Raw genomic sequence first — 18,460 nt, 5'->3', positions numbered from 1 at the left:
TCGTTACAGAATCCAACTACAGAATCATCACAACACTATGCAATCCCTCAAAGACATAATAATTCTGGCCCCCACACTGGATGGACTATCGCTCTCTCCAAAGGTACCTCGATGCGAAACTTATTTCGGCCCGCAAGGTTCTTGGAGGACGAAAACACGCCGGTCTCCGCACGCTTCTCGACATTCATCGTTAGGAGACGGAAGGAATGGGCTGAGGCTGACCTCAAAACCTGGCATTTATATTTGGGCCATTCTCCTTACCCAAGGCGTATGTATCATTAGACCGAAATTCGGAGGCGTCCTTTCTCAAGATGGCCGAGGATAACCAATGGTATTTTGCTTATGGGTCAAATATGCTTTCCGATGTCTTCGTTACGAGACGAAAGGTGCAGCCGCTGAGGAGTGAAGTGGCATCGATCAATACTCACACGCTATGCTTCAATGTCATGGGCGTGCCATACACGGATCCTGCGATGGGGGGGATCCGGCCGATTGAGAAGGGAGAATCCAAACTGCCTGTCTATGGAGTTGCGTATCTCCTCACCATGGAGGACATGCGCCGTGTTATCATCAGTGAAGGGTAAGTTGTCTCAAGATTTCCGAGGATTGAGACCTGAGTTTGATCGTTTTCGTCGTGCGGGAACAGGGGCGGAATAGCCTACGAAACAAGAGCCCTCACTGCAACCCTACAAAACGACGGGACAAGGGTGAAAGTGATTACTTTATTGAGCAGACACAGCATCCCTCGCGAATACGAAAGGCTTCCTTCTCGGAGATACATGGTTAGTATTTCCTGGGCCCTCCCTGTCAGGGAATCTTTGCAGCTAAACTGTGAAAGGACCTCCTGATTCGAGGGGCCGCAGAGCATTCGCTTCCTGCGAATTATCAAAAACAACTAGTATCACACCCTACATTTCAACCCCTACAGACCTATCGCTACCGCACTGGGAAGTGGCTATTCGATAGCTGTTGGCAGAGGGTTGCATTCTGGATCCAACGAGGTATTCATAGATTCAAGGATAACGAGGGCAATGTGCCGGGGTGGTTTCTGATCATATTTGACTGTCTTCTCTGGACGATGTGGGTGTATCATGATTATATCCATAGTGCCATCTGGGGCAGAGGAGATGGTCTCGTTTAAGGATTACGGTGAGTTCCCTTGTTGTTGTTGTTGTTGTTGTAGGTCCCTCTCCGCGAGAGGGTATGTCTGCCTCACCATAGCCCTAAACTGGTCGTTCCATAGCTGCTTGACCGAGTCCTCCATGACAGGATGTTGATCCCGGCAATGTGCAGATCTCACTTCAACTTCCTCCAGTACTCGTATAATATTAAGCCCTACTATTTTCTCCACACTTGGACGATCGATTCCTCGCTCAAGCATTTTAGCCACCAAATTGGGATACCGAGAGACGTCCCCGACTCCTTGGACCGCGCTGAACATCCCGTCATAGTCTGAGCCTAGACCAATGTGATCGCACCCAACTAGCTCAGCAACATGAACGATATGGTCCACGACCTGGTCGATGCTTGCTGTTTCTGCGTCCGTACTCGTGAGAGACGGGATGAAACTGATCATGATGACTCCGTTGTTTTCCTTTAGCTTCTCAAGGATGGTGTCTGGGACATTACGAACGCTTGGGACGATGGATGCTCTAGTTGGTTATGAAACTAGTCAATGACCAGGAAAAGCCAAAAAAAAGCACGGTCAGCAAATGTTTGCTACTCACGCAGAAGAGTGCGAGAAGATGACGGGAGCCTCGGAGAGGTCAAGGGCGTCATGCATAACGGCTTCGCTTGTATGCGATAGGTCCAGAATCCTATTCCTTTGAGCACATTATTTCAACCATGAAATGCCAGCCTGTATTAACCCGGATGGGGATGGTTATGTTACTTACATGCCAATTCTGTTCATTTCTCTCACCATGTCCTTGCCCCGGGGTGATAAGCCTCCGTGAGCCGGTAACCTGGCTGTCTGTGGACTTAATATTAGCTTGGTCATACATCAAGAATAACTAACTAACTAAGAATGATGAAAAAGGGCTTAATCACTCACAGCGCTATCCGCGTACAAGTTGTTCTTGCTATGCGCCAACGTAACATATCGAACTCCAAGCTTATGGTAGAGTCGAAGAACGCTTGCACTATTCGCAATCTGATGTAAACCCTCTACTCCAATCAAACTGGCAAATCGGCCCTCCCGAAACAGTTGCATAATATCGGAGGCTTTCTGGACGAGGCCCATGTGGTCGGAATACAGATCAACCAACCGATGGACGAGGTCGATTTGCTGCAAGGTATCCCTCAAAGCTTCGAAATGCGCTGCATCATCGGCGGGATCTTCGGTTTCAGGACTTGGAACTCTATTAGATTAACAAAGAATGGATCAAGAATACCTAGCTGGTTCTTACCAGTCAACGTATACGCTCCAGAATGCTCCGCCGGACTTCCCTTCCTTCAGCCGTTTCCAGTCGACGTGGCCCACCAACGACTTGCCGGGCTGGAATCGCTCGTCTAGTTGGTTGTCATAAAATCCTCGGATGAGATGGGGCCAGTCATTATGTCCGTCTTTTTGAATGATGAGTGGTATATTCCACAATTTGCCAGGTGGTCGTCAAGGGTTCTCACCAATCAGGGGAACAGAGCTGAGGATTTCCAATGCCTTCTCCATGATAGTTGGTTCCAGATGTTGCTAAAGAATAGAGTCTTATGGGTATGGCTTAGGGTAAGTAGTATGTTTTGGTAGCTCTACAGAGGCTGGACGGATTCACAGCTATGTATAGTCCTGAGGGGGTGGGACTCGGCGGATAATCGCCTCCATCATACTACAGCTAGCAAAGTGCCTTGAGATCTGAAATGAAGAAATCCGGGATCATTATTCCTAGTATTCTCAACTGAACAAAACACAAGTAACCCCTAATGAGAACGGTATACGACTGGTCATTGAAATAGACACTAAGCAACGGATACGATAAGGGACACCAAAGCCCTAACTTAACTCCTCGTTTCCTACAAAGAAACCCTGCAGAACACTGAAATACTCTCCGAAAAGTCTCCGGAGACATGCCAACAGGACGATTAGTCAAAAACATTCTCATTTGAGCTCTTGAAGGGCCTGGATTCGATCAAACATGGGAGTAAAATGCTCAACGCCGGCAAACAACAGCTGCGGTGAATTATTTTCTGCGGATGCTTCAACGGTAGCAAGATCAAGATCAAGATCAAGATCAATATCAACACCAACACCAACCCCAACCCCAATGACGCCAACCAGAACCTGGAAGCTGCCCCCATACCATCTGGGGGCACGGCTGGGCCCAAGAGCGAATCTGAATCTGATCCTCGTCACGACTACGCTGGTGAACTTTCTGGATCTGTTCCAACTCTCGTCCGTCCTGTTTGGTCTCCCTGATATCCGCGAGGCCCTAGGGTTTACTACCGATGACCTAAACTGGGTGCTGATCGTGTATAATATCACCTTTGCCGCCTTTCTCCTGATCGCGGGCCAGCTCGGACAGAAACTAGGCCTTGAAAAGACCTTTATCGCCGGGACTTCGATTCTCACCGTATCGAATATCATCAATACTGCTGCGCCCAACAAAGCAGCCTTGATTGCTGGCCGTGCTATCTCGGGCATCGGCGCTGGCCTGACTGTGGGTACTAGCCTAGGGAGAGATTTCTTTCTTCATGGATGTTGAACTGACTTGTCTCTGAGCTAGGCACCGAATGGACTTGCAATCTTGAGCCGGACATTTCCGGATGGCGATGCGCGAAACAAAGCACTGGCGGTTTATACTGCGTGTGCTCCTCTTGGATCTACAATCGGCACGGTGATCGGGTCTCTCCTTGCGTGTATGCTTCCCTGTTATTGATATCTCTCTCTCTCTCTCTCTATATATATATATATTTTCTGACTCTATTAGCATCATCCGCCGGATGGAGATCCATTTTCTGGGTCTGTCTTATTCTCACGGGTCTTGCAATGGTCATGGCGTGTCTTTTCCTGCCTGCCTTCCCGAAAGACAAGGACATCCCCATCGATATCCCAGGCACCATCGTTTTCACCGCAGGCGTCGCGCTTCTAGTCTACGGGCTCAATGACAGCTCGCGGATCGGATGGACGGCGCCGTCTGTGCTTGTGGGGATCATCCTAGGGGTTTGTTTGCTGGGCGTCTTCGTCTTCGTCGAGACCCGGGTGTCAAACCCGGCGATCCCAAAATATCTGTGGAAATCCCTGCCGTTTTTCCTCATGCTCGTGGCGGTTTTTGCCTTTGGTGGGAGCTTCAGTTCCTGGTTCTTTATTTCGACGCAGTTATGTGTGAATCTGTTGCGTTATACTCCGGTTCTAACGGCTGTTTACTTTTTGGTATTCCCCTTCTCTCTCTCTCTCTCTCTTTTTCATACATCTAACGTATTCAACAAATAGCCCGCCGCGTTCTCTGCGATTGCGAGTGGTGCATTCTCAGCCCCCATGGTCAAATTCCTCGGAGAAAAAGGAACGCTCGTCATCGGACTGGGTGTCACTGCTGCCGGTGCGGTAGCATGGGCATTTGCTACCCCAGCACGTGCAGGGGGAACCGGCCACGGAGAGGGATATTGGTACTCCATTGTCGCGGCGATTATCTTCGTGTGTGGCAGCCCTGTGGCGATGGTCCCGGCACAGAGCGTCCTTCTCCGACAAGTGGAGGCAGGGAATCATGCCGTTGCCAGCGCATTATTCAATACTGCCTACCAGGTGGGTGCGAGTGTTCTCCTTGCCGGAGCGAATGCCTTGATGGATGGCAACCAAGAGACAGTCGGTGGGATGACGATGGTATCCATGGACGGATATCGCAATGCCTTTTGGCTGCTCACGGGCGTTGTTGGCGCTGCGGCGGTTGTGGTAGCGGTTTGCTACTGGCCTCGAAAGGGCGAAGGGCGTGAAGAGCTGCTGCTCATTGAGGAAGCCCGAGCAGACGGACAACAGGAGGAGATGGTAGAAGCTAAGAATTGATTTGGATTTAGTCTCCGATTCGGAGAGTATTCTGGGGGTTTCGGGGGTGTGTTGATCTATAATAGTCTTAATTATTGCTCAGTATAAGTATATATATCATTTGGTGTCTGCGATGCTCTCCATTTGAGACTTGAGTCCAACCAACACTCTTCGTATTTACTACCAGAATCCGAGGTTCGCTTACTAGGACAGACTTACAGAAGCACAACGACCAGTACCACCGGCATGCATTTTCGGTAGTTATCGGAGGCGGATTGGCCAGCGTGGAGTGTACATGATATGATTTTCTTCAACATCGTCGGGCACCTAAGTACCTTGGCTGCCTAGTTCGCAGGATAATCAGGTTCGTGATGCCCATCTCATCCAATAACCAGGGCGTGGAATCTGCAGGAACCTTGTTTGCCGCTTCGGGATCCACCCGGACGTTCTCCCAAGGTGTGTCCTGGCCGGCTCTCTGAAGCGCAGCGTTGGCATCGCCATGCACGTTGGATGTGAGACTTACTCCATCTGGATATAGCGAGGCAGAGCTGGTCGAGAGGAGGGTACATTCTCCAGGTCCACGGGTTGGCGTGCCGGCTTCAACACTTCGTTTCGTCTTCGAGGGTCTCACTACTCACTAGCTCACTATTATGATCGTGTTGCACGGAAAGAGCATAGGGAGCGTTCAATTCAATACTGATTGTGGGAAACTATACTACTATGTACTTGTAACCCCCACGGCTCTCCCCCTCCTGCTTCAACCCTACAAAAGATCTGCAATTGGAGTACGGTTCACACGAACTCCACTAGATTTCCCGCCGATGCAAGTGGAGAATGAATTATGGCTTCTTCCGTGATTTGGAGACCCAAGATCAGCGATTCATTCCACCACGTGCTGCGATCGCTCCAATCACTATGGATACATAGTAGGCGCCCGGAGGAGCCCTAACAACCGGCCAGCAAAGGATCACAAAGTGTCACATCATGTTAGACTCCATTCTGTTGCCTTGTGGGGGGCTGTTTTCTTCTCCCTCTCCGGAAATTGATATAAATGCTTCCGGAGCCTGTCCGTACGTCGGATTCCATTCTCCCCATCAGACTTCGCTCGCCATAGCAAAAATTCCACCTTGAATTGAATCTTCTGCGAACGCTGCAACCATGTATTCCAAGCTTCTCCTGCCCCTCGGGTTCCTCGCAGCCGCTACCCTTAGCTCCGCTGCTTCCACCGTCTACCTCATCCGGCATGGCGAGAAGCCCTCCGATGGCGGGAAAGGACTGAGCGCCCTGGGCGAGGAGCGCGCACAATGTCTTCGGACCGTGTTTGGCGCCGCCTCGGACTACAACATCGGGTACATCATGGCCGAGACCCCCAAGAAGAGTATGTTGTGAATCTGGGAAGTTCTTTCTGCCGGGGCATGCACACTCACGATAGCGAAAAAAAAAATTGGAACAGGTGGCAAGCGCGCGCGTCCTTATGACACTGTGCTCCCGCTTGCGGACGATCTCGGTCTCACAATCGATACCTCGTGCGATCGCGACGACGCCGACTGCGTGAAGGATGTCGTGGACTCGTACAGCGGATCCGGCAACATCTTGATCTGCTGGGAGCACAGTGAGTTGACGGATATTGTCGAGGCCCTGGGCGATAGCAATGCCCCTACCTATCCTGATGACAGGTGAGTTGTTTGTTTTGTTGTGTCCCACAACCTTGAAAAAAGGGCTCCGCTGACCAGGGAGTAGATTTGATATCATCTGGACCGATCCCTCGCCGTACACTTCTATTGTCTCTGAGACAAGCGAGAACTGCTCTGGGCTGGATAACTAGATCCGGACGTATATTGGCCAGCATGGGTGAAAGTGAGGAAGAAAACACGAAACACCCCAAGTCTCTACATAAAATTCTATATAGAGGGTAGTATATTTGAATAAACTGCTCACGTTTAAGCCCGCTTGTGTTGACTGCGACGTACATAACCTAAATGGTAGACTTGGTCCGGATCAGCGCCCACACAGCCAACAACGCAGATAGATAGAGCTTGTGACTAGAAAATACCCGTCACATAGTACCCGAGGTGCGCGCCCCTTGCGCAAAGTCCTGGAGCTGGACTTGAAATATGGACGAACAGAGATCCCCCAGACCAGCAATGAATGATTGTTAGTCCAGGGTTAGGTAGTGGTGAGGATCGGTTCGAGACTAGGAAGGGACCTGTCAACTACCGTGGCCCTCGGTGACTCCTTTACTTGCATCATACCAGACAATCCGTTAGTTTACAGCGTCCGTCGGCAGTCTATGCAAGCACAGTGTCCAATTGCCATACCAACAAAGCCCGAGCATAGACTATTGAAAATTTCATTGAAATACATATGAATGGACGCGCCGTTTCGAGGCCTGCATGTGTCAATCCATGTTAAGGAGCCGCCAGGATAAGTCATGAGGCAATTGAAACGACAACTCCTGCACAGGCACAGCCCTAGACCTAGATACTGTGGGAGTGCGCTCGTCGGAAACCATTCGAGCATCTCCAGAGGGGGCGGACCGATTCACACACGCTGCATGTCTCGCTGCATGGAGTTCTTCCAAGCCACGCACCCTGAGCAACACCCCGGCAAGCTGATCCGGAATGCGAGATAGAGGTTGCTCAAGCCGCAGATCCTGAACAGCGGTTTTTACTTTACCAGTTATGATGCCCGTGGCGGCTGGGAAATCAATCACGCTGCGCGCGTATTCGTGGTCCCAGGTTTCGCCCGGGAAGAGCAAGATTCTGGACAGGATGTCGAGAGCATTAGTGTAGGACGCATATATGGGGTACGGGAGTTTCAAATATATCCCGCTCGGGATGGAGTTGAACATCTCGAAGAACGCTTTCAAGGTCGTTAAACATGAGTACAGAATGTTGAGGCGTATAAGGGGGTAATCGTCGTATCTGTCTGTTGGGAAATCATCGTCGAGCGCGATTTTATATAGCGAGAGCTCCACGGTGCAGTAGTGTATGGGGACAATTGCTGCGATGAGGTTCAGCGGGAGCGTAAGAAATGGACAGCGGCCTTACATACAGTTGTGCAGCATTTTAAGGGTAAGCGGTTGTTGTCTAAGTTGCTGGAGCTCTGTTTCGAAAGACTTGATGCACATCCCGAGAGGAGCTGTTAGAGCAGGCCCACTCGCGTCGTATTCATCAAAACAAAAAGTGCGTTTAATTCTGTCTGCTATGCGATGTAATCGAGAGAGCCGGACAAGGTAGAGGTCGGTCGGGTGATCTCGCGTATCTTCAAGCACCCGGCAGCATTCTTCGGTATACCGTGTGTATCGTACTGGGTCCATATTTCTCGCACATAAAGATACTCTGTACAAGTCAGGGTCTGTGTCCAGGCAGCGGGATACGGGGTGCATACACGGAACTCATATAAACACAGCCAAGGTGCGCTCGTCGTTCCTCGATAGTGTGGTCCATCTCAGTTCTTCTATCCGGCCTGGAGTTGAGGCCTATATCATTCGCCATTGCGAGAGCCAAATGGAGGATGCTGCAGAGCTGCGGACCGGATTGGAGCTGAAAGTGATACCTTCTTTCCGTGAGCATAAACTTGGACTCATCGCACTTAATCTCCCGAAAGTAACCATACCACGATAAGTAGACCAACAGCCCTTGCAGGAGATCCAGGCTCTTTTCGCCTCGCAGAATTATAGAGTTGCAGATATACTCCTGGACTATTCTTTCTAACTCCAGTTGTCGGTGTGCATCCCCCAGAGACGCGACCATCCCAATAGTGCGGAAGAGGAAGGGTTTCGTCTGTCGTAGCTCAGACACACTGACATCTGCGGGTACGACAACGAAGGGGAAGTAAGGAGCCATCTCCGCTTGAAAGCTCATCACCAATTCTTTCGCTTCCTCATCGCTTGGCAGTGCTTGTTTGTCCCATGAAGAGATAGATAGTCCAGGACTTTGCCCTGGAAATCGGGATCCACTTCCTTCAGCAGGACTTGCTGCCAGTAAGGATTGTGGTGACGCGGTGAGGAACGCGGCCATACTATCGATTTTTCGCTCTAGCCTGGCGACATCTCTACAAAAGACGTCTAAGTTAAACAACCCAGTGCTATCAAATTGGGTCGTTGGCGACCTGCACGTACGATGATGGTCTCTGGGGCTTCCTTTTGTGGGCCCCCGGTGCCTGCATGATGCATTGCCGTTTTAATCGGAGACACCTGGACCCTTCATTAGTCTTCACGGAAGAGCAGACGGGACCACGGGGGGGGGGGGGGGAGACGAAATTTACCGCTTGCAGCCCTCGACGGTCTGGGCCTCGCACTTTACTTTGGCGTAGGCACAAGCCCGACACGCCTTGGGTTCACGGGCTCCCGTCATGGAATATCGACAGTTGTTGGTTATTCGGGGAATCGGACTAGTCGGGGGAGTTGAAGTTGAAGTTTGGCCAGCGGACACGGAACTCCGTATATGACTCAGACGGAACGGACCAGTTGCAACACCAGAATCTCCAGCGGAGACACGGAATCCAGAGAAAGCGACGCTTCGTTTATATAAAGCCAGTCATGACTCGACGAGCTGGGGGGCTTTTCAATCATCAGTCCTCTGGAGTTTTCATTCCGATCCAATTCTTAAGACTTCAATATCACAACCCATTTCATTCCTCGAAGAATAAAGGATCCTTCCAAGTGATCAGCTAGCAACCATGTATATCGTCAGTGCCACCACCGAGATTGCTGCCCCACCGGCAACCGTCCGAGCCAAGGTATATACAGACCCTAACACGGCCCGTAAAGAATCATACCTAACGTGTCCCAGCTCCTGGACTTCAAATCCATTCCAACCTACAGCCCTAATGGCTTCATCCGCTCGATCACCCCTGTCGCAGACAAGCTACCTCCTAGTCTCGAAGCCGGAGACCAGCTCAAGTGTGTCGTCGGCTACGGGAAGATGAAGTTCACATCGAGCGTCCTAGAAAACTCTCCATCCAAGTTCAGCTGGAGCGGCTCCTTCCTCGGCATCTTTATCGGGGAGCACATGTTCCGCTTTGAAGAGGTCCCCGGCGACAAAAACCGGACTCGATTCGTCCATGAAGAGCACTTCACGGGTCTAATCTCGTTTCTCATTGGCGAGAACGCCATTGCCAGAAGTCTTGGGATGAGGGCCGACACCCAGAAGGGCTTCGAAGAGTATAATCGGGATTTCAAAGCTTGGGTTGAGAGAGAGGACCCGGCAAACTGAGGTGGTCTGGGATTTGTGTATGATTTGCGGCTGTGCGCGGGTTGGAGTTTGGGAATTTGTCTGCTTTTTAGGGGTAATAATGAACCAACGGCTGTACTTAATATCATCAATTAATACCCCGGGATCTGTCAAGTCCTCGTTATTCTGTCGAACGGTGCAAAGCTTGCCAGTATAAACATGACCGTCCCATGAAGTTATTCACGACAGCACTTTCACGTTTTATTTTCTTCACATCCCTCTGTTGAGATGCTGACGGCTGGATGTTACGCGCCAGGTGGTATGCTGGGGTCCTTATATGTGTAAATCAGGGCTTGTTGTCCCCATACATTCAAATCATATATACAAGTAAATTCCCACCATATATCACAAAAAGCCAGTCAGTGTGCAAATGGCAGGAACATGGGGATAAGGCAGTGCAAAAACAAGTGCTGTGGCCGCGCAGTATGTGTAAAAGTCGCAGTTTCCAGCCAGACAGAGATACCTCCAAGTCTAGTGCTTTCGTCCATGAACCAAGACAATCCCTACTACGGTTAAACATACAAATGCGACCATGAATGTCACCGACACCATGGTACAAATGTAGTGTTCAAAACGCCGCTTCTGTTGCCGTTCCAGGAGCCGGTCGCAGGCATCACAGTGGAAATGTGGCTGTGTAGTCTTCGGGGTAAGAGGCACAGAATCCGATTCCGGGTCGAGATATGAATCCTGATGCTGGTGTTGGTGTTGGTGTTCTCCGTCGCTTTGCTCATGATAATCGGATTGAGGAACCTCAGAGTACTAGAAAAAAAAAAAAAAAGGCAGTGTTAGGACAACTCTCCGTGATGTGATACTTTGGGCAAAGCATACCCCATTAAATGGGTTGGAAGGGAGCCGTTTGCCATGCTGATCTGAATCCAGCTCCTCGTATGGGGGCGCACTGTCTGACATCGTTGTATAAACTGTATGGTAATCGCTCCGATTCTTGTCAATATTTTTTATCGAGATTAGTCTTGACTTGGGATGACTGCGATGATTCTCTTAATGTGATGGAATTGAATTGCTGTTGCCTGCTGGCACTGTGAGGCTAAGCTAACGGGTGTCATTGTGGCTTAGACGAAGACTAGTTACGAAGCCGAGGACTACTTAGAGCTTTGGGTCCAGTTCCTTCACCTTAATCAGGGCGCGACCATTACTCAACACGGCCTGGCCCTTTTGGTTATTGACCACAAACCGGATTTCCTCAAACCCATCAGTGACATCTCCAGTACGCCACATCTCAATGGCCAGCTTGTCGCCGGGCCTTACAGGGGATGCAAACCGAGCCTGGAACTCCTTGAAGTTCTTGGGGTCGCTTCTACCAAAAGCTTCCAGAACAGCATGAGCGGAAGCGTTCCAGCTGAACAAGCCGTGGATAATGATGCCGCCAAAGCCCATTTTTTGGCCGGGCTCGGGCGTAGCATGGAGAGGATTGTAATCGCCATTAAGACTGGAATATGATTAATCCCAAATTGACGCTGATCAAATCACGAACGCTTACCGATAAAGTTGGGCAGTCTCCGTGGTTGTTTGGATTGTATGAACCGCATCTGGCTTGCGTCCTTGCGGTGGGGGGAAATTGAGGGTAGCAGGGCCTAAAGAGCAGGTAATGAGGTGATGTTCGGTATACCAAGCAAGGGTCTCTCTTCCGAATGAGAAATTGTACCTTTGGGACCGCCCCAGTTTCCTTGCGCAACGTAAAACGCGCTGCTCGCAACCGTCGAGTACACCTCCCCAGTTTGTGCATCCACGATCCATTGCTCTGTCTCAACAACAGAGCCCGGCTTGCCCTTGTCATACACCCCGACTACCTTGTTGCGAAGTTCAAACTTTTTGCCCACGCTGGTGGGAGGGAGCGGCTTGAATACAGTGATCTTGCGCTGGCCGTCGACTACACGGCGCGCATCAAATGTAGGGACACCAGGGATGGGGGTTGCTTTCGAGCGAGCGTAGAAGTCGGTCACTTCTTGGTCGGTGAGTTTGAATGCTATTGATTCTCAGTATTCTTCCAGGTTTGCAGATTGGGTAGGACCTGGTCTCTTACGGAGGATGATGGGGTAGGTAGGGAAAACGGCGAATTTCGGGTGAAGCTCCTGTCCGCAGATATTAGGGTATGAAGCCGTTGGTAAGAAACAATGGGTTGAGCACGTACATATAGAAAGTGCAGCTCCTTCGAGGTCGCACCGATGCTGTTTGCAAAGAGGAGGACATCGCGGGTGAGCCATGACACCTCCTGTGCGGGGAATTCGAAACCAACACCTGGTCCAGACATTACGCCAGGATTGTGCTTGATATGTAGTAAAGACAGATCGCAGCTATGTTAATTAAACGCGGTCGCAGCTGTTAAATGGACCGCAAGGGGGCTCTTCAAGATGCGGGGATGGACGCTCAGCCGAGGCACTTTCAAAAGGTAACTGACTACCAACTGCGATACTAAAAGGGGTCGTAAGAATGTTCAAAGTTCTCTTACCACCGACTCGCTGGAAATAGGAAGACTTTTGCCCAGAATATCAGTTTCCTTCTTCGCTTCAACGACAGCGTGATTAACAATTCCTCTGTCATCTGGAAATCAGTGTTGGATAAGAAGAACAATCCAACGTAGCAATAGGTTCGATGAACTTTCGGAACAGGTATAGAAGTGTACTGTGCAACGTGTTCCAGGCCTTCAAACTCTGCCGACTCACACGAATTTCGCTCACTCTCACTACACTCGGTCCCGAGGAGACAAAGCGCTTCTTGCCCAACCACAGCCGAGCTCGAAAGAAAAGAGATATTATTCGCTTGGATATTGGCATAGTGATTTAGATGAAGGCGGAAGAGAGCTTGAATTACACGTAAGCTGATATCCAGAGCTCAGAATGCTCTAATAATGTACAGTTCTCGTTAGTAAGTGGCAGGAATCGTTTGAGCGGCCGTGTCTGTGTCCTACAACCTTGAAGCATCTGCTTTCTCTTCAGTCAACGGTCCAATCCAGCCCAATGAAAATCAATAGTCAGCGCCTGTCGTAGCTCATAGAATATATCCAGTCGAAGGTCCTTATGCAAAACTCCGAGAGAGCGGATCTTTTTATAGATCTCGAGATTCCACGATTCAACGCTTCCTCATTAAATTCTGGACAAGAACGCATATTTTCAGTACTACTAATAGGCTTCTCACACCACTGGAGTACGGTTCCGGTCATATTGTCATCCAGCTGTCGCTTCACCAGTTGCACCAAAGTTGTGGAATCAACCGCGTGCTGCCTACTGTCTCCGCCCTGCTCATCGAGTATCATATTCGGGCAGGCATTATTGGGGAGACCACCCTGCTGCGGACCATGTAGATACCGCTATGTACCAAAGCGTGCGTTATGCTGCCCATATCGGCCGTCTGAAATATGAATCGGTTGGCAACCATGACCAGTGCAAGTAATGGAAATAATGATCATCACAGCTATGATGCCTTCGGGCTTGTAAAGGAACATCATTCAAGTCGACCTCGCCAAATGGTTTCCACGGCGTTAGAGGAGGGTTAGAATATTCTCGGGTAACGTAGAGAATTCTCCACATGTCACACCGTAATATGAACCCTGCCGGTGCGGGCTTTTCATCGCCCGGGCCCTGAATAAATGATTGTCCATAACCTGACCAGGCTGCAGCATTTATATCCATAAAAGGTAAGCCACTCTTAACGGAACGAACAACGAGAGACATGAGGTTGGTTATGCTAGCGCCAAAATAGAGAGGAGCAAGATTTGGTCGCCGGGCAGAACATATCCGCATAAGATTCTGTATTTTAATTCGAGTTCGACCGGCAAGTAGTAGAAGTTGTGAGTTGGTTGAAACTCTGCTCCTACACTGTGTAGCTCGCAGAAGCTGCGGAGAAATTGTATAGCACGTGTAGCGGTGGGTGGTGGAATTTCCGAACGAGCTTGGGTTTGGGATGAACCCCTCCGTCGAATTCGAAAGGAAAGCTCATCGGTGATTTTGATGTTCCAGGGGGTTAAGAAAGGCCCTCCAGGATCTCTTGTTAGCTGTGCCTCCCATCCTTGGCCGGGCGCTAATAATGAAATAATGATTGCCACTACCTGAGGGCCTCATCATCTGCATCACCAGGGTAAACATCAGTGGATAGAACTGGAGAACCTTAGTTTTCATCAAGAACTGGTGCAACATTGTCAGTATGATAAGCACCACCGGCAGGAAATACATTATCTTTATTTCCTTGTAACTCGACCAGTCTTTTGGAGAATATGTATGCGACCGCAGATATGAGAGCGATCAGGAGCGCTGACCCTGGAGTGTCCCCTCCAGAGCGATAGGCGAGCAACGTAGCCTTTCTAACTCCAATCCCAATAGGACATTGCTCGGTATTCACGCGTGTTCCACCCAGTCCACACTCCTTGGACCCGGAAACATTCCAGCTTGAATATCCAAAGACAGTTAACTGGTCGCACTCTATTATTTTTTTCATCGGCGCAGGAATCAGTAATGAGGAATTGCCGGAATCTTATATAACAATTGTAAAGCTCGAAATAGTTATCTGGTAGCTGCTCCTGTTCGATCGCTGCACCAAGGGAGGAAAACCACACGTCCTTGCTCCTATGAATAACTTCTGCCACAGACTTCGGATTGGGGAGAACGCGATCCTAGATCTACCGCTTAGTGGAAGCTATATGGGGGAATAGATGATAGCAATACCTCACTTTTCTCCATGTTAATGTGGCTGATACGAGTTCACAGTTGAAAGTACGGAGTAGTTCAAGGCGTTGATCAAGTCAAATAAGATTGCGGAGTTGATGGTACGCCAATAATCTGGCAAGATCCCCCGTATTGGGTTTGAAGCCACAAGGGAAGAAGTCTTGTTTAACAGTACATAGATATCTACTTCTAGCAATCCTGGCCTGAGAATTATAACCTAGACCTCCATTTCTTTGTCACCCAGGTCAAAATTTCAAGTCGAGCTCTGAAGTTCTACAGGCATAGTTATGGAGTACGGAGTATAAATCGGGTCTTTTGATCGGAATGTGTATTCTCCGTGCCGATATCAGGCAGATAAACTAAGAGCCTCGCCAGGCAGCGACCGAAACAAACAAGCAAACAAACACCAGGTTACTGATCACTTCACCCTTGAATAATGCTCATAATCCTCAAAAAACACCTGCTTAAACCCCTCTTGTGGATGGCATCCACCCCCGAAGAGCCAACATGTCTCTTCAGGAGCTAAATGAGTTACGTCAGCTCCTCAAAGAAGAACAGCGGCGACGAGAAGAAGAACAGCAGCTCCTCAAAAAAGAACAGCAGCTCCTCAAAAAAGAACGACGACGACGAGAGCAAGCTGAGGACGAGCTGAAGCTTCAGACCCAAAACACCACACTTCTTGAATTCCTCGATGGATGCCACACACATTTATTTCTGGGCTTGACTGTCCAGCAAGACAAAAACTCCACTACCAAGGGCGACCCTGCGAACGCTGACCACAAAGTTCGCCCAACCAAGATTCGAGAATGGACCAACTTTCCAACAGAACAGATTTCAATCTGGAATGACCTAATGAGTGCTGAATTCGCGACTGAACGCCATTTTACACCACTCCTCGCCTTGAAAGAATATGGAAAAGAGGCGCGGGGACGAATGGTAGGCTCTGAGATAGATTTGAGTTACTTTGAACGACAGACGATTGAGTCTCGAGTTGCCTCTGTCATCAAACAGCTGCACGCGAGCCCCCAACTTCGACAGACGTTTCGTTTGAATGGAGATGTTACCTTCGAAAACCACGCCAATACCCTGACAGACGAGTCAAACATAACAGCGGATATGAGCTCCCTTAGTCTAACCCAAGGACAACCACGTCGCTCCGATCGCTTGGCCGCGAAATCAAGCAATGTCAGCCTCCCGCCTCGGCAACCTCAGAGAGCTACACAGCCACGGAGACCTCGAGCAGACCAGTTCTGTGTTTATAATAAGGGTCCTAATGGGAAGGTTCCTGCCTATATTATTGAATACAAAGCACCCCATAAAGTCTCCCTCGCACATATTAAGACCGGACTAGAAGATATGGACCTTGACGAGGTTCTACGCTTTCAGGAGAAGGAATCATCAGAAGACATTTGCCGCCGTGTTGTCGCAGCTGTGATCACCCAAACTTTTTCATACATGATTCATGGGGGTTTGGAGTATGGCTATGTGTGTACAGGTGAAGCATTTATCTTTCTTCGTGTACTTCATGATGATCCTTCCACTGTCTACTACTACTTGTCAGTACCTGAAGAGGATGTTGGAACCACAACCGGATGGACCGGCAACCCTCGTGATGGCAACCGGTTGCATCTGACCGCATTAGGCCAGGTGTTAGCGTTTACTCTCCGCGCTGTACGAGTGCCAACCCGAGACACCGCTTGGACACAGTGGGCAGTCCGCAATCTGGAGACTTGGGTTATGGTATATGATGAGCTTCTTGATAAAATAGCAGAAAAGGACATTCCTTCCTCCGCGTTTAAATCACCAACGTCGAGTCGAAACGCATATTGCCGTGCAACTCCCGTGAAGACAAGATCAAAGTCTACTGCCGCATCCTGTAACCCTTCACAGAGCCTGGCATCTCCCGCTCATGATGACGATCATGATGACGACAGCGGAGATCGCTGTGATCCAGATACACCTTCTCGACCACCCCGCGAGTCTCGCATTCCCCACCCACCAGTATCCTCATCAACGTCTACAGAAAGCTCCCGAGGCAAGTCTCGAGAGTATTGCACGCAACTATGCCTTCGAGGATTAAGCACCGGAAGCAAGTTGGACCAGAACTGCCCTAATGTGTTGGATCACGGGGTGGACCAACATCAATTGACTCCGAGAACTCTCATTCATGAGCTGGCCCTGCAACTTTCCAGCGATGACATAGACCTTAACACGGTGCTAGGATGCGAGTCGCTCCATATTCATGGGAGTCGTGGTGCCCTGTTCAAAATCACTGTATGGTCTCATGGCTATACCTTTGTAGGAAAGGGGGTACCAGTCGAGTTTGTCCAGGGTTCAAAGCACGAGGAACGCATTTATTCACAACTTGCTCCCATCCAAGGGGTATACGTCCCTGTCCTACTTGGCAGCCTGAAACTTCGCCGACCATTCTCTTATGACGGCATTGCCGATATCGTCCACCTAATGCTCATGGGCTATGCCGGGAAGACCCTTGCAGGCCTGGATGACCTCAGGCGCTGCGAATTCATCGGTCGAGCCGAGGAAGCCTTACGCGCGATTCATGAGTTACGCGTGCTTCAGGGTGATCCCATCTGCGGCAACATGGTTGAGAAAAATGGTCGAGTGATGTTCATTGATTTTGAACGGGCAACATACAGGAAATCCCAAATTGAATCGGTGCCAATGCAGACTAAGCGTTTAGCATTGGGTCCCGTCTCACCTAATAAAAAACGCAAGCCCTCCTCCTTCAAAGGAGATCCTGTTACACAGCTCGACTGCTTTGGGCGCGAGATGCGACGTATGAAACACGGTTTATGAGCATTCGGTTTCTGAGGCACAGTTCCTTCCACATTATTATGACTTTAAAATATCAGAGGACCTACTATTCGGATGTAGACCTCTTTCGAGAACGACTGGAGGAAGAGTGTGCGGTAAACATTTCCCTGGAATCTGTTTGAACAGTGCCTGTCCCTGGAGCCGGGTTACAGAGATCTTGATGAATCAAAAGGTAAAAAAAGAAGAAAAAAAATCTTATTGGAGTTAATGGTGGCATGGGTTCTTGGAATGATGGCAAATTGTCCACAAATGTCGAAATTGGAGTCACAATACATAGCGGTACAGTTGTCCGTTAATTCTGCTTTGCTTTACATCGTCCTGGCATAATATTGAACAGTTCTTAGCGTTTCCATCATGGCGTCTATCCGAACCCTGGGCTGTGGGCTTTGGCACTCTTTCCTGCTTGGCAGGTTATCCAACAGATTGGTGTGTCTCAGACTCGAGTGGATTACGCTCAACACCTAGTAGCGACTTGTTGTTTCTTCTCTGGATAATGTCGCAGCCCTATCAATGATATTTTGGTCAAGACTGGCCTTGAAGTTCCCTCATCCGATTCTTTGATGTCTGTAGCGCTTGGTAGATATTCCATGGACCAGTTCAGGAATTCAATTCCTCCTCAATTCAGTCTGTGACCCTGTACAAACAAGAAATATCAGCCAGGGGAATAAAGAGTCAGATGATGATCGAGAGAAAAACTCACGATGGAGCACAAGATGAGGCTGATCACTGGCACCACTTGGGAT

At 49.5% G+C, this 18,460-nt stretch overlaps 10 protein-coding genes across 10 annotated transcripts; 5 read left to right on the top strand and 5 right to left on the bottom strand.

The window, feature by feature from the left end:
* Positions 1 to 311: 311 nt before the first annotated feature.
* Positions 312 to 1,246, top strand: gliK (gamma-glutamyl cyclotransferase gliK; the record flags this gene model as incomplete). The annotated part of the gene is made up of 3 exons (XM_040900390.1): positions 312 to 580; positions 647 to 782; positions 839 to 1,246. 3 exons carry the CDS (start codon positions 312 to 314, stop codon positions 1,139 to 1,141), a joined length of 708 nt encoding a protein of 235 aa, XP_040753020.1. The 3' UTR covers positions 1,142 to 1,246.
* P175DRAFT_0434291 (dipeptidase) lies at positions 1,145 to 2,668 on the bottom strand (the record flags this gene model as incomplete). Its single annotated transcript, XM_040893651.1, has 6 exons — positions 1,145 to 1,652; positions 1,728 to 1,817; positions 1,896 to 1,972; positions 2,054 to 2,351; positions 2,409 to 2,565; positions 2,626 to 2,668. The coding sequence occupies 6 exons, from the start codon at positions 2,666 to 2,668 to the stop codon at positions 1,145 to 1,147; spliced, it is 1,173 nt and encodes a 390-aa protein (XP_040753019.1).
* A 179-nt stretch (positions 2,669 to 2,847) lies between these two features.
* P175DRAFT_0545065 (MFS transporter) lies at positions 2,848 to 4,990 on the top strand (the record flags this gene model as incomplete). The annotated part of the gene is made up of 5 exons (XM_040900389.1): positions 2,848 to 3,650; positions 3,717 to 3,849; positions 3,921 to 4,363; positions 4,424 to 4,916; positions 4,944 to 4,990. Exons 1-5 carry the CDS (start codon positions 3,129 to 3,131, stop codon positions 4,988 to 4,990), a joined length of 1,638 nt encoding a protein of 545 aa, XP_040753018.1. The 5' UTR covers positions 2,848 to 3,128.
* A 1,137-nt stretch (positions 4,991 to 6,127) lies between these two features.
* On the top strand, positions 6,128 to 6,794 carry P175DRAFT_0476970 (putative phosphoglycerate mutase family protein; the record flags this gene model as incomplete). Its single annotated transcript, XM_040895300.1, has 3 exons — positions 6,128 to 6,347; positions 6,423 to 6,645; positions 6,707 to 6,794. 3 exons carry the CDS (start codon positions 6,128 to 6,130, stop codon positions 6,792 to 6,794), a joined length of 531 nt encoding a protein of 176 aa, XP_040753017.1.
* Positions 6,795 to 7,044: 250 nt separating this feature from the next.
* Positions 7,045 to 9,607, bottom strand: P175DRAFT_0193252 (uncharacterized protein). Its single transcript, XM_040892549.1, has 6 exons — positions 9,239 to 9,607; positions 9,093 to 9,167; positions 8,588 to 9,025; positions 8,360 to 8,527; positions 8,024 to 8,310; positions 7,045 to 7,972 (listed from the first exon to the last, which is right to left on the bottom strand). Exons 1-6 carry the CDS (start codon positions 9,325 to 9,327, stop codon positions 7,368 to 7,370), a joined length of 1,662 nt encoding a protein of 553 aa, XP_040753016.1. The 5' UTR covers positions 9,328 to 9,607; the 3' UTR covers positions 7,045 to 7,367.
* Positions 9,608 to 9,652: 45 nt separating this feature from the next.
* Positions 9,653 to 10,188, top strand: P175DRAFT_0434154 (SRPBCC domain-containing protein; the record flags this gene model as incomplete). Its single annotated transcript, XM_040893641.1, has 2 exons — positions 9,653 to 9,712; positions 9,766 to 10,188. The coding sequence occupies 2 exons, from the start codon at positions 9,653 to 9,655 to the stop codon at positions 10,186 to 10,188; spliced, it is 483 nt and encodes a 160-aa protein (XP_040753015.1).
* Positions 10,189 to 10,486: 298 nt separating this feature from the next.
* Positions 10,487 to 11,212, bottom strand: P175DRAFT_0193278 (uncharacterized protein). Its single transcript, XM_040892550.1, has 2 exons — positions 11,035 to 11,212; positions 10,487 to 10,965 (listed from the first exon to the last, which is right to left on the bottom strand). Exons 1-2 carry the CDS (start codon positions 11,113 to 11,115, stop codon positions 10,678 to 10,680), a joined length of 369 nt encoding a protein of 122 aa, XP_040753014.1. The 5' UTR covers positions 11,116 to 11,212; the 3' UTR covers positions 10,487 to 10,677.
* A 98-nt stretch (positions 11,213 to 11,310) lies between these two features.
* Positions 11,311 to 12,475, bottom strand: P175DRAFT_0435708 (putative peroxisomal dehydratase; the record flags this gene model as incomplete). The annotated part of the gene is made up of 5 exons (XM_040893753.1): positions 11,311 to 11,653; positions 11,705 to 11,798; positions 11,870 to 12,190; positions 12,248 to 12,296; positions 12,356 to 12,475. The coding sequence occupies 5 exons, from the start codon at positions 12,473 to 12,475 to the stop codon at positions 11,311 to 11,313; spliced, it is 927 nt and encodes a 308-aa protein (XP_040753013.1).
* A 52-nt stretch (positions 12,476 to 12,527) lies between these two features.
* On the bottom strand, positions 12,528 to 14,897 carry P175DRAFT_0531142 (uncharacterized protein; the record flags this gene model as incomplete). The annotated part of the gene is made up of 9 exons (XM_040899846.1): positions 12,528 to 12,636; positions 12,674 to 13,025; positions 13,360 to 13,531; positions 13,665 to 13,970; positions 14,039 to 14,196; positions 14,270 to 14,345; positions 14,392 to 14,639; positions 14,755 to 14,830; positions 14,883 to 14,897. 9 exons carry the CDS (start codon positions 14,895 to 14,897, stop codon positions 12,528 to 12,530), a joined length of 1,512 nt encoding a protein of 503 aa, XP_040753012.1.
* Positions 14,898 to 15,389: 492 nt separating this feature from the next.
* P175DRAFT_0508565 (uncharacterized protein) lies at positions 15,390 to 17,699 on the top strand (the record flags this gene model as incomplete). The annotated part of the gene is made up of 1 exon (XM_040898361.1): positions 15,390 to 17,699. The coding sequence occupies one exon, from the start codon at positions 15,390 to 15,392 to the stop codon at positions 17,697 to 17,699; it is 2,310 nt and encodes a 769-aa protein (XP_040753011.1).
* Positions 17,700 to 18,460: the final 761 nt, after the last annotated feature.

The sequence above is a fragment of the Aspergillus ochraceoroseus genome, assembly GCF_002846915.1.
Source record: "Aspergillus ochraceoroseus IBT 24754 chromosome Unknown P175scaffold_3, whole genome shotgun sequence".
NCBI lineage: Eukaryota > Fungi > Ascomycota > Eurotiomycetes > Eurotiales > Aspergillaceae > Aspergillus > Aspergillus ochraceoroseus.
This window is presented reverse-complemented; position numbering and strand designations above follow the sequence as displayed.

What these genes read in the sequence shown, in the direction of transcription:
- P175DRAFT_0193278 (XM_040892550.1), bottom strand. Translation starts at nt 11,115, where the DNA reads ATGTCAGACAGTGCGCCCCCATACGAGGAGCTGGATTCAGATCAGCAT. An exon ending in CTTCCAACCCATTTAATGGG is followed by an intron (nt 10,966 to 11,034) that starts GTATGCTTTGCC and finishes TTTTTTTTCTAG; the next exon opens with TACTCTGAGGTTCCTCAATC.
- P175DRAFT_0193252 (XM_040892549.1), bottom strand. Translation starts at nt 9,327, where the DNA reads ATGACGGGAGCCCGTGAACCCAAGGCGTGTCGGGCTTGTGCCTACGCC. An exon ending in AAGCCCCAGAGACCATCATC is followed by an intron (nt 9,026 to 9,092) that starts GTACGTGCAGGT and finishes CGTCTTTTGTAG; the next exon opens with AGATGTCGCCAGGCTAGAGC. An exon ending in CCTTAAAATGCTGCACAACT is followed by an intron (nt 7,973 to 8,023) that starts GTATGTAAGGCC and finishes ACCTCATCGCAG; the next exon opens with CAATTGTCCCCATACACTAC.